The sequence below is a fragment of the Coregonus lavaretus genome (assembly GCF_964263955.1).
Source record: "Coregonus lavaretus genome assembly, chromosome: 4".
NCBI lineage: Eukaryota > Metazoa > Chordata > Actinopteri > Salmoniformes > Salmonidae > Coregonus > Coregonus lavaretus.
The window spans coordinates 7,380,396-7,394,584 of NC_139991.1; the positions used below are offsets into that span (position 1 = coordinate 7,380,396).

Here is a 14,189-nt window from a genome sequence, read left to right on the forward strand (position 1 = left end):
ACCCTGTTGCAGGGGCTGAGTCACTGGCCTGCTGGTGCTCTTTCATGCCGTCCCTGGGAGGGGTGCGTCACTTGAGTGGGTTGAGTTACTGACGTGATCTTCCTGTCTGGGTTGGCGCCCCCCCCCCCTTGGTTTGTGCTGTGGTGGAGACCTCTGTGGGCTATACTCGGCCTTGTCTCAGGATTGTAAGTTGGTGGTTGGGGATATCCCTCTAGTGGTGCGGGGGCTGTGCTTTGGCGGAGTGGGTGGGGTTATATCCTTCCTGTTTGGCCCTGTCCGGGGGTTTCTTCGGATGGGGCCACAGTGTCTCCGGACCGCTCCTGTCTCAGCCTCCAGTATTTATGCTGCAGTAGTTTATGTGTCGGGGGGCTGGGGTTAGTTGGTTATACCTGGAGTACTTCTCCTGTCTTATCCAGTGTCCTGTGTGAATTTAAGTATGCTCTCTCTAATTCTCTCGTTCTCTCTTTCTCTCTGAGAACCTGAGCCCTAGGACCATACGTCAGGACTACCGGGCATGATGACACCCTGCTGCCCCCAGTCCGCCTGGCCTTGCTGCTATTCCAGTTTCAACTGTTCTGCCTGCGGCTACGAAACCCCTACCTGTCCCAGACCTGCTGTTTTCAACTCTAAATGATCGGCTATGAAAAGCCAACTGAGAGACCTGAGCCCTAGGACCATACGTCGGGACTACCGGCCGTGGTGACTCCTTGCTATCCCCAGTCCGCCTGGCCTTGCTGCTATTCCAGTTTAAACTGTTCTGCCTGCGGTTATGGAACCCCTACCTGTCCCAGACCTGCTGTTTTAAACTCTAATGATCGGCTATGAAAAGCCAACTGAGATTTATTCCTGATTATTATTTGACCATGCTTGTCACTTATGAACATTTTTGAACATCTTGGCATGGTTCTGTTATAATCTCCACCCGGCACAGCCAGAAGAGGACTGGCCACCCCTCATAGCCTGGTTCCTCTCTAGGTTTCTTCCTAGGTTTTGCCTTTCTAGGGAGTTTTTCCTAGCCACCGTGCTTCTACACCTGCATTACTAGCTGTTTGGGGTTTTAGGCTGGGTTTCTGTACAGCACTTCGAGATATTAGCTGATGTAAGAAGGGCTATATAAAATAAAATTGATTGATTGATTGAACACAGATTAGTCTATACATTTTCTTTGACAGGCCTAGTCAGTAGTCACAAGATGGGCTATTTCAGGTTCCCTTTCTCTCCTATTGTTGCCGGCGTTGAGTGCACCCACATGCCCGCCTGCTTACCGGAGCACTAGTAAAGATCCAATTACACAATGGGAAACTGGGTGCAGGGTGAGCCGACTGCTGGGCCATGCTTAATTAGATAGCTTAAGGTGTCCACCCCACACCTGGCCCCTCCGCTCTCCCACTCTCCATCGGTCTCTGTTTTCTTTGTGTGTTTGTCTGAAGACTTCCCAGGATGGGCCATTCAAATGGGGCTTGTGTGTCTGTGACTCACGTTGTCTCCTGACTCTGGGTTAGTTGTGTAACCAACCATGTGTCCACTAACACCCCAGCAGCCCTGAGGGGAGCCTTAATCGGAGAGCAGCTCTGGGCAGGGATGCCCATGTCAATTACAGCTGCCATTTGTTACCCAGTGAGAGGGCCTGGGCCTCCCTCTGTTATCAACAAAGCAAATTAGGAGGGCCGTTGTTGTGAAGTGCTGTAGCTGTGATTAATCTTAGATGGCCCTCACTTCATCCTAAACTAAGAAGGAACAGAGGGGAAATGGCCAGTGGTTTTGTTTGTCTTGTTCTCAGCGTTTACAAATCCAAGAGAGAAATATGACAAGATACATTTTAACTGTCCAATTGTTGCAGTCACAATGGGTCACTTTTATTCACTAAAGATGCATGTTGTCTAATATGTGAGATTTTCCCTAATGTTGTTCTCCATCATGCCATTATTGGGAAATACAATCTATAATGCATTCACGTCATTGGTTTGTTGACAGTCAATAGGCTCATCCTCATGGACTCACACAGATGTAACCTACGAGTCTGTTCCATTTCATATCCTATTCACATGGATTAAGAGCCAGGATATTAATATTATGATTCATGACTCATCCTGAAAAATGGTTGATGAAACTGAGCAATAATGTCTATCTCTTAAGGCCTTCCCACACTGTATGTGCGATGTTACCAAATTAAAATCTTGCTATCAACCTGGCCAGATTGTATGATTTTCTTCAGTTCTGTCGTCACATTCTGCGATTGGCTTGCGAGGCCACGTCAGCCTGCAGCAGTGTATTTCATCTGCGTACGTGCCAGCACCAGCAGCGCAATCCTCACTCTATGCTTATGTGTGAGTGAAGTGAGTTCGGACAATTTTAAAGTATGCATATTTATATGTCCCAAAAATAACATGGTCGCTGTGGGAGAATGTTTATTTTGATTGGGGATTTTGTACATTTATCAAAATCCCATCAAGGGAAATCTTCTTCTTGCAAAGCATGTAAACGTTTAAATCAAACTATGTTATATTCATCTGACTATTCACAATAGTTGTATTATTGTGTGCATATCATGTGGCTGGCCGTAACACCAGCCACTATACGATAAAGGCTCAATTTCTGGCACTGCGAGAACTTTGTTGGAGCCTACGACCCTTAGAAATTAAAACCAGTAGATAGTGATAGCGCTAACGGCATCCATGTATTCCTATGGAAAACTCCCGATGGCGCATGAAGCCGGAAGTATTGATATGAGTGATATGGAGTAATGATTTACTTGACCTGTGTTCTGATAAGAGACTGGTGTGATTCTTTGGAGGTCCCAGCCCAGGCCTCTGAGTCATCAGGACTTTATAGGAAATATTCTTCCTGAACAATAGACATGTGCTGCTGAACTATCTAAAGAATTTGCACATCCATTAAGATGTTTCTCAAATAACAACCACTTTCTATTGTCTCCCCTAAGAGAAGTTGAAGGCCCTATGTGTCTGTATTTATTTTCCCTTTATTTTCCTTTGCTGTGAAATGAAAAGGGTCTTACAGCCTAGTAGTCTGTCTGTGTTGGGAGACACTGGTTTGGCGTTGTACTTGCCCTAATCTTTCTCCTGTCATTTTGGCTGCATAGATGTTTACTGAACCATGAGCAGGAATGTTGGAGGTACTAAATGGGGTCTGGGTAGTGTAGTAATGTCTTTTCATGTTCCTCCCTTGCAGGCATTTCAATCTGCGGATGAAGAGGGACACCAGCCTGTTCTCTCCAGACCTCACAGTAGAGGTGTCAGGAGAGGAGGCTCCCTACGACACCTCCCACATTTACACTGGAGAAATCTTCGGTAAGTCCAGCAATTATTTCTGGAACGACAAAGTCCTTGTGCACACAGGCACAATTACGATAGTTACCAGGGAAACGCTTTCCGCATCCAATTTGTTTATTTGCTTTTGCGTTCATCTGTTGTGTGTGGGTGTGCGCCAGTGTGTTGTTGTGGGATTGGTAGCGTTGGCTGGCTGGAGTTCGATGTAAAAGCCCAGCCACCATGAAGCTGTGGTTTTGAACGTTGTTAATGGATATCATTCTCCACTCCTCTCTTTGTCTGTCTGTCTGTCTGTCTGTCTGTCTGTCTCTGTGTGTGCGTATACGTGTGGAGAATGTGTTGGTCTCGTTCCAGCCTCACATCCTCAGGATCCTCCCCCTCCCCCGCCCCATGCCTGCAGCAGAGCTCACATATAACACGAGGGAAAACAAGGCCAAGGTGTGTCCGTCCGGTCATGTGACGTGGTGTGTTTGTGTGAAGCTCTCAGATCTCAGCGGGCTCAGCTCCACTCCCACCTCATCATTCACAGATGCTGTCATCTATCTTCTCCTCTGCTGAACAGACTGTAACTCAAATCAGACTCCACTGGAGCACTTCTCATCTCTATCAAATGGAAATCTTGAGATCTGTTTCCTTTTAGAGAAGCAGCACTGTGTCGTTCCAAGGACGACGATGTTGTAGCCTATTTCTCAGATCTGTAATGTAGAGGGATTTGTAATGGAATGAAAAGGTTTGTCCAGACCAAGCCTTTTCTTGTCAGTAATAAAGGTGGACATTCAAAGGTGGATTTTTTATTTAGTGCACACAAAATTTACTTTTCCGCTTACATTTTCATGTACCGAATAAAAATGTTAAGTTCAATGTGTTTCCATTGCATTTTCGACTCTAGCGATTGTTTTGTCACAAAAAGCGGTGCGTTAAATAATAAATGTGCCTACTCTGGTCTTGGCACATGTGCTCTAGCCAACAGCTCGCAGATAGACTACAATGCGGGTAGGCTGTGCAGGTAGGCTAGGCTACATGATGAGATTATTATGGATAAGAGCGAGAATTTTTTTATTTGTCAAATGGCAGTCAAGCATCGATCATCATGTCACCAGAATAAGACCCTCGATGTTTATTGGAAAGGAGCATCAAACTCTTCACCCAGTGCATTTTCACCACCCTGTGAAGCTCATCATAACTTATTTCATCTGTAGCCTAATAAACCGCCATTTCTCGCATAATTAATTTTACAGACACAAAGATCCTACCATGTCAAACAAACAAATGATCTAGAGGCATTTATAAACTTGTATCGAAACTTCCGGTTTCCATCACAGCTGTCGTGATTTTTTTTTTATACTCATAAAAACTGTGGATGGAAACGTGGTTACTGATACATTTCATTGCCATATTCACTCTGGCTTACTGAGGGAATAATTAGAATATGCAGAAGATGATGTTCATGTCTACCGAGGCCTTGATGTATGACAGAGAACCTTAGGCTTTACAAAATCAAATCTAAAACCTTGCTTTTTTCCCCAATTCTTTTTGTAAGTGGACAGTTTCCATACGAGAGATGAAACGCTACAAGGAACACGTAATATTGTCCTCAAAAACGTAATAGATTTTTTCACGTTCTCCGAGCTTGAGGAGTTTGTTGGCAGTTGCTAATCTTCAGAGAAATGGTAGTCGGGTAATCGTCATGCAATCACGCTTCAGCAAGCAAGGCAGCTTGCCAAAGGCATAATTGCTAAAATAACAAAGTGTTACATAAAGGTAATACTCTAGAATACTGCAATTAGGGATAAAGATTGCACTCAGAGTTGGATTGCAGTAAGTGGCAACATCTTTCTCTCCTCAACCCTTTGCTGTATAATACAGTGCCTTCCGAAAGTGTTCATATCCTTTGACTTATTCCAAATGTATTAAATGAGATACAGAAACATTTTAAATTTAAGTATTCACATCCCTGAGTCAATACATGTTAGAATCACCTTTGGTAGCGCTTACAGCTGGGAGTCTTTCTGGGTAAGTCTCTAAGAGCTTTGCACACCTGGATTGTACAATATTTGCACATCATTCTTTTTTCTTCAAGCTCTGTCAAATTGGTTGTCGATCATTGCTAGACAGCCATTTTCAAATCTTGCCATAGATTCTCAAGTCAAATTTGTAACTAGGCCACTCAGGAACATTCAAAGTAGTCTTGGTAAGAAACTCCAGTGTATATTGGCCTTGTGTGAATTTGTCTCCCAGTGTCTATTGGGACGCTGACTGAACCAGGTTTTGTTCTAGGATTTTGCCTGTGCTTAGCTCTATCCCATTTCTTTTTATCCTTAATAACTCCCTATTCCTTGTCGATGACAAGCATACCAATAACATGATGCAGCCACTACCATGCTTGAAAATATGAAGAGTGGTACTCAGTGATGAGTTGTGTTGGATTTGCCCCAAACATAACACTGTATTCAGGACATGAAGGTAATTTCTTTGCCACATTGTTTGCAGTTTTACTTTAGTGCTTTATTGCAAACAGAATGCATGTTTTGGAATATTTGTATTCTGTACAGGCTTCCTCCTTTTCACTCTCATTTAGGTTAGTATTGTGGAGTAACTACAATGTTGTTGATCCAGCCTCAGTTTTTGCCTATCACAGCCATTAAACTCTGTTTTAAAGTCACCATTGGTCTCATGGTGAAATCCCTGATCGGTTTCCATCCTCTCCGGCAACTGAGTTAGGAAGGACGCCTGTATCTTTGTAGTGACTGGGTGTATTGATACACCATCCAAAGTGTAATTAATAACTTCACCATGCTCAAAGAGATATTCAATGTCTGCTTTTTTAATTTTCCCCATCTACCAATAGGTGCCCTTCTTTGCGAGGCATTGGAAAACCTCCCTGGTCTTTGTGGTTGAATCTGTGTTTGAAATTCACTGCTCGACTGAGGGACCTTACAGATAATTGTATGTGTGGGGTACAGAGATCAGGTAGTCATTCAAAAATCTTGTTAAACACTATTATTGCACACAGTGGGTTCATGCAACTTATTATGTGACTTGTTAAGCAAATGTTTACTCTTTTTAACTTATTTAGGCTTGCCATAACAAAGGGGTTGAATACATTGACATTTGAGCTTTTCATTTTTTATTAATTAACAAACAGTGACCCAAAATCTCAATTTAATCCATTTTAAATTCAGGCTGTAACACAACAAAATGTGGAAAAGGTCAAGGGGTGTGAATACTTTCTGAAGGCACTGTACATCTCCGGCAGTGTGTGTTGTGTTAAGTGCAGTTGCTCATCAGTTAGCCTCTGCCTGATATTAGAAGAACCGTGAACTGGTGGTAAAGCGGTAATATCCCCAGTCCCATTCTCCCTTGAGTCCCTTCCTCCTCCACCTGTACCTCTGCATTGCTTGCTGTTTGGGGTTTTAGGCTGGGTTTCTGTAAAGCACTTTGTGACATCTGCTGATGTAAAAAGGGCTTTATAAATACATTTGATTGATAGCTAATAGCTGTCTGTACTGTTATGGGGATGGGAGTAGGACCCATCTGCTAGTGAAGTACTGTAATCTAGTAGAGAGACAGAGACCAGACCACTCCATTATGTGTGATCAGATGTGCCTATACATTCATTTTGTCATTTGCCTCTCATAAAGACCAGCAGACTCTACTCTCCTTACTTTACATTAGCCCACTTAGCGCTTTGGGGACCAGGCAATTTCATGAACTAAATGAGGTGGTTACTGTGGTCCCTGTCTACTGGAATTCTCATAATTGGAGTGAAGCTGCTTGTATCTGGACTGCAGTAGGGTTTCTGATGATAAGGTACAGGGGTAAAGAATATTCCATTTCCACTGTCTATATGGCCACATTAACCCAGCTCTCATTAGTGTAGCATGTTCTTTTCACTCCTCTTTCTCTCACATGAAAGTCTTGTCAGTTGCCCTTGGGACCGGCCGTATTCTCCTGACTTAAACTTGGAATTATGGGTACTCCCTTTGCTGAGGGTATCAGTGTCTGAGGTATGAGCACTCCTTGGTACAGTGATCAGACTTGATCCATATGTGAGCAGAGGATGGGTCTAAACCCCTCTGCACTGGCCTTTCATGCCCAGAGAAAGGGCTTCCTCTTTGGGCAAATGAGCAGTGCCCAAGCTGTGCCTTCTGGAGATCAGAAGGGGGACTCCGTTCCTGAAATGATATCAGAACCATAGGGCTCTCTTTAATGTTACCAAGTGCTGCCCAGCATTAGACCACATAGATTACATTGGTCCTCACTCTGATCTAAGCTGTAAGTGGGGAAAGTATTATTTATGTATGATTATGAAGAAAATGGGACAGCAGAAATGACACATGAAGTCATCTAGCTCCTGTAAGTCGCTCTGGATAAGAGCGTCTGCTAAATGACTAAAATGTAAATGTAAATCTAAAGTGACAGTTATTACTGTCAATGAATGGTCTCAGCATAGCTCAAAATTCCTTTCCCTAGTATCCTGCTGATTTTGTTTAGATGGAGGTAATCTAGCCTACAGTATTATTTTGAGCAAGCACCTCCATTATTGACTGTGGTTTGCTATTACTCTAATCTAATATGTGCCTAATGTACAGCAGTAACATTAATGGAATGCACTTTCTGTTTTTCTCACTTTCAGTATCAAAACTACTACCAATACCAGTTAGTGTCCCAGTGTTTCCTGACAAACTACATGGCTAGGGCCTGGACAAACCAGGGGAAACTATGGGCCCTTTCCATGGAACACACAGAGAAGAGATTTAGAGAGAAAGAGCTGGATGCTCCATGGGACAGCTGTGTGTTCTGCTGCTCTTGTTATCTCCAGCAGGAGAGCAGAGCAGACGGCCCCCAGCGGGCCTCTTTCCTCTGGAAACACAAACCTAACCTGGGAGAGAAGCTGGTTGGCTAGCTGGCTGGTTGGCTGTGTTTCTCTGTTTACGCTAAACTGCAACGGTCCCTCAGGATAACTATGAGACAAAAGCTCCAACATTTTCACAACCAATACTGAACTGAAGAGAGCAGCAGATAAAAATAAGTTGAGCTTCCTCCATCCTGTGGAAAACAAGTCTTATTCTCTCCCTGATTAGTTATCTTCTCCCATTGAGTTGTCAGTCATCTATGTGCAGTTTTATTATAACCCTCCAGAGTCTGCTGTTTTTATAACACAGGTTTTTTTTCTTCCAACCTGCAAAGGTTTTTCAAGGCGCTTGCTCTTGGCAAACACTGAATGAAAAACCGTCCAGTCTTCCTCTGTCTGGTTGAAAGGCGGATGATGTTTAATAGACTCTGCTATGCCCTGAAAACATTTGGTTTTATTCCGTCTTACTCCCGTTACCATTGTCAAGGCAGTGCTTCTTTCTCACTGGTTCCTTGATTCTTCAAGCGTTAGTTGTGCCTTTTGTGTAAGAAGCCCAGCTGTTCTCTTATTGTCCCTGACACTAACCAGAGTCCAAGCTCTTATTACTAAAGTCATTATTTGTCTGATTTGAAGGTCAGATGAGAGGAGCAGGGATGGGTCTTTATGATACAGACAGACAGGGATATGGTGGGCCCCACCCTGATACTCTGCTCCAAGACGCTATTCCCCCCAGGAACAGCTCACTGTCTACCATCTGCTCAATGTTTAGAGCTGCCTGTGTGTGTCCGTGTTTGTGTGTGTCAGCATTATGTTCTGTTAGTTTGTGTGTCAGCTTGCGTTGGTGTGTATGTTTTGAGTGTGTTTCTCTCACACGTTGAGCATTGACTTCCCTTCCTACCCCCAACTGAATAGAGTTGAGTTGACCACCCTTCTTCAGCCACCTGACCTGAGTCTTTCTCCTCCAGGTGAGAAGGGCACTCTGACTCACGGCTCGGTGGTGGACGGCAGGTTTGAAGGCTTCATCCAGACCCACCAGGGCATGTACTACGTGGAGCCCTCGGAGAGGTACCTCAGAGACAAGGACGTACCTTACCACTCAGTCATCTACCACGAGGGGGACATCAGTGAGTATACTCTGCTGCCAGTCACCGAGCAGGCCTGCTGGAGTCATGGTGCCAACATCACAGCACTAAAATGAGTTATGGCTGTCATTAATGTAATAGGTATATTTTATAGACTTAAAGGACGTGTTCGTTAATGCTTTTGCTATATTGATTCAGACAATGTTGCCCATACAATATGACTATGGGTGTGTGTGTGTATATATACACAAGCAGTCAGGAAAGCAAAGGCTAACTTTTTCAAACAGAAATTTGCATCCTGTAGCACTAACTCCAAAAAGTTTTGGGACACTGTAAAGTCCATGGAGAATAAGAGCACTTCCTCCCAGCTGCCCACTGCACTGAGGCTAGGAAACACTATCACCACCGATAAATCTACAATAATCGAGAATTTCAACAAGCATTTTGCTACGGCTGGCCATGCTTTCCACCTGGCTACCACTACCCCGGCCACCAACTCTGCACCCTCCGCTGCAACTTGCCCATGCCCCCCCCCGCTTCTCCTTCACACAAATTCAGACAGCTGATGTTCTGAAAGAGCTGCAAAATCTGGACACCTACAAATCAGCTGGGCTAGACAATCTGGACCCTTTCTTTCTAAAACTAGCCGCCGAAATTGTCGCAACCCCTATTACTAGCCTGTTCAACCTCTCTTTCGTAACGTCGGAGATCCCCAGAGATTGGAAAGCTGCCGCGGTCATCCCCCTCTTCAAAGGGGGTGACACTCTAGATCCAAACTGTTACAGACCTATATCCATCCTGCCCTGCCTTTCGAAAGTATTTGAAAGCCAAGTTAACAAACAGATCACCGACCATTTCGAATCCCACCGTACCTTCTCCGCTATGCAATCCGGTTTCCGAGCTGGTCATGGGTGCACTTCAGCCACGCTGAAGGTCCTAAACGATATTATAACCGCGATCGATAATAGACAGTACTGTGCAGCCGTCTTCATCGACCTGGCCAAGGCTTTCGACTCTGTCAACCACCGCATTCTTATTGGCAGACTAAATAGCCTTGGTTTCTCAAATGACTGCCTCGCCTGGTTCACCAACTACTTCTCAGATAGAGTTCAATGTGTCAAATCGGAGGGCCTGTTGTCTGGACCTATGGCAGTCTCTATGGGGGTGCCACAGGGTTCAATTCTTGGGCCGACTCTTTTCTCTGTGTATATCAATGATGTCGCTCTTGCTGCTGGTGACTCTCAGATCCACCTCTACGCAGACGACACCATTTTGTATACATCTGGCCCTTCATTGGACACTGTGTTAACAAACCTCCAAACGAGCTTCAATGCCATAGAACACTCCTTCAGTAGCCTCCAACTGCTCTTAAACATTTTACATTTACATTTTAGTCATTTAGCAGACGCTCTTATCCAGAGCGACTTACAGTTAGTGAGTGCATACATTTTTATTTGTTATACTGGAATCGAACCCACAACCCTGGCGTTGCAAATGCCATGCTCTACCAACTGAGCTACATCCCTGCCGGCCATTCCCTCCCCTACCCTGGACGACACTGGGCCAATTGTGCGCCGCCCCATGGGTCTCCCGGTCGCGGCCGGCTACGACAGAGCCGTAAAACTAAATGCATGCTCTTCAATCGAACGCTGCTGGCACCCGCCCACCCGACTAGAATCACTACTCTCGACGGGTCTGACCTAGAGTATGTGGACAACTACAAATACCTAGGTGTCTGGTTAGACTGTAAACTCTCCTTCCAGACTCACATTAAGAATCTCCAATCCAAAGTTAAATCTAGAATCGGCTTCCTATTTCGCAACAAAGCCTCCTTCACTCATGCTGCCAAACATGCCCTCGTAAAACTGACTATCCTACCGATCCTTGACTTCGGCGATGTCATTTACAAAATAGCCTCCAACACTCTACTCAGCAAATTGGATGAAGTCTATCACAGTGCCATCCGTTTTGTCTCCAAAGCCCCATACACTACCCACCACTGTGACCTGTACGCTCTTGTTGGCTGGTCCTCACTACATGTTCGTCATCAAACCCACTGGCTCCAGGCCATCTATAAATCACTGCTAGGCAAATCCCCGCCTTATCTTAGCTCATTGGTCACCATAGCAGCACCCACCCGTAGTCTGCGCTCCAGCAGGTATATCTCACTGGTCATCCCCAAAGCCAACACCTCCTTTGGCCGCCATTCCTTCCAGTTCTCTGCTGCCAATGACTGGAACCAATTGCAAAAATCTCTGAAGCTGGAGACACTTATCTCCCTCACTAACTTTAAGCATCAGTTGTCAGAGCACCTTACCGATCACTGCACCTGTACACAGCCCATCTGAAATTAGCCCACCCAACTACCTCATCCCTATATTGTTATTTATTTTGCTATTTTGCACCCCAGTATCTCTATTTGCACATAATCTCTTGCACATCTAGCATTCCAGTGTTAATTCTAATTGTAATTATTTTGCACTATAGCCTATTTATTGCCTTACCTCCATAACTTGCTACATTTGCACACACTGTATATATATATTTTCTGTTGTATTTTTTTGACTTTATGTTTTTTTACCACATATGTAACTCTGTGTTGTTGTTTTTATTGCACTGCTTTGCTTTATCTTGGCCAGGTCGCAGTTGTAAATGAGAACTTGTTCTCAACTGGCTTACCTGGTTAAATAAAGGTGAAATGAAAAAAATAAAAATAAATGTTAATTGTTTTTTAGGGATGTAGCTTTAGAAATGAGATGTTCATTATCCAATTAAGCAGTTGAAACACAATTTCATTCCAAATAACACATATTTTGTGCAGGCAAAGATGGTTATTTTTGGAAGCACATGGGATGGCTTGTTAACAACACAGTCATTCGTCAGTGTTATTCGCTTTGAAAGCGAATGGATTGAATTGGCTGTAGCAGCTCTAAATAGCAGTACCATGGCTGTGCTCTTTTTAATTGCAGTTGTTGTCATCAACTGACAGCAGTGACTAATCCATGCTGGCTCGTTTGTCCCAGCTTTTCTCTCTCCACCTCTGCTACATGCACATCCCTCCCTATCATACTGTTACAGGACAGGGACCTTAGATAGAGAGTAACACCGAAAGGCGATTCTCTGCTGGAGGTATTTATTGTAAGCAGAGATATGGATGGATGTGTACCTAAATGGCCTGAAGGATGGGGGGTGGGACAGCACAGGACCGGTTTCTCTAGGCTTGGAGGTAAGGTCTTAAAGGCTGTGGAATGCATTCTGAGCAGAGTGGAGGTCTACGGTTCAAATACAATTCAGAGCTGTCAGAGGAGAGGTCTATCCAAGGGGAGTTTACATTGGGCATTTAGCCAGGTCAAGTCAAGGTCATGTCAGATGAACTGTGGAATGGGTCTGAGCCAGAGGACACACACAGGGTCAGGGTTAGGCTGAGCCCTGATGATTGATGTGGAATCAGGATGAGACGCCAGTGCCAGGGAGTGAATCCTCTTCCTTAGCAACCAGCCCACCAATTATAGATCATTCTGAGGTGTGGGCTAAGCTCCAGAGACCATTGACCCCACTCATCCCAGTACAGGCCAGAGAGCAGCCCTCTCAGGCAGGCAGGGAGGAAGCAGCATGGAGGCCCACCCTGTGTTGCTTGGCCCTCTCTTCCTCAGGTGGGGCTTTCACAGCCAGCCTGCCTGCTGACACACAGGCACAACCAGCCCAGCATGAGCCTGCAATCAGAGAACCTTTCTCTTATGCTACTTCTCCACAATGTAGGCCTACTCTCTCGCTCTTTCTCCTTTCCCTCTATTTCTTCCCTGTCTCGCGCTCTTTGTCATTTTCTATGTCAGTATGAGGTGTCAAGAAAGCTCTCACCCTCTATTCCTCCTCCCATCCCGCTCTTTCTGTTTATCTGAATGGTGTGAACAGAGCTTCTCTGTCCCTCAGTGTCATATCCAATGACAGGCTGTCATCTGAACCCCTCAATAGTACTGCAGGGCTTGGCCACTGCACCTGCTTTGAGGTAGTTATGCCCTACCCATTCTTTTGTGTTCTTCACATCTTTCTTCTTCTTTCCTTAGCAGATCATATTGCCTGAGACATTACATGAAGGACCCCATTTCATATTTTTTCCTTCACTAATCTATGAAGCGAATGCCGGTGCCCCAAATTGAGATTTTCTGTCAAGTCATGCTGCCATGTGAAGTCAGGTCAGAGCACTGATGGCAGCTCTCTTATCTCATTTGTGCCACTGTGGGTTAACATGCTCCACACTGCCTCCTTGTGGTACATCATATTTGTATTTGCATAGCCTTTCATGTTATCAGCTGTACATTTACACATAGTTGAGTCATTTATTAATCTAACTTTGGCTACATTCCTGTGACACAATGAAGTATCAAGTCCATATTGATACAAGGGGACTGGGTAAAGACAATCTTCCAATAGACCTGTTTGAGAACTTCATTCCATTCAAATTTTTACATTTTAGTAATTTAGCAGACACTCTTATCCAGAGCGACTTACAGAAGCAATTAGGGTTAAGTGCCTTGCTCAAGGGCACATCGGCAGATTTTTCACCTAGTTGGGTCGGGGATTCGAAGCAGCGACCTTTCGGTAACTGGCCCAAAGCTCTAACCGCTAGGCTACCTGCCGCCACATTCTGTTCAGTGTAACATTCAGGTTTCAGCCGTTTTATTCAAACTGTGTCTTTATCAACCTATTAATGAGTCTCTTCTCACTGATATCCTGTCTGCACTTGGATGTTTTCAAAGACATCAAAGACGCACTTCAAACAGGTTCATTTTGTTGCGGAGGCTTTTTTCCTTGAAGAAACTGGCACCTAATTTTAGAATTCTCTTTCATTTTACATTACATTTGACATTTTAGTAGACGCTCTTATCCAGAGCGACTTACAGTTAGTGAATACATTTTTTATTTTTTTATACTGGCCCCCCGTGGGAATCGAACCCACAACCCTGG

At 44.5% G+C, this 14,189-nt stretch overlaps 1 protein-coding gene across 1 annotated transcript in view; it reads left to right on the forward strand.

Annotated features, from left to right (window-relative positions):
• Nucleotides 1-14,189, forward strand: part of LOC311128442 (disintegrin and metalloproteinase domain-containing protein 10-like) — an 86,807-nt gene that overhangs the window by 52,127 nt on the left and 20,491 nt on the right. Inside the window, exons 3-4 of the mRNA XM_084160586.1 lie at nt 3,190-3,308; nt 9,108-9,266. Of these exons, the coding sequence (XP_084016712.1) occupies nt 3,190-3,308; nt 9,108-9,266 (278 nt within the window). The remainder of the gene's footprint in view (nt 1-3,189; nt 3,309-9,107; nt 9,267-14,189) is intronic.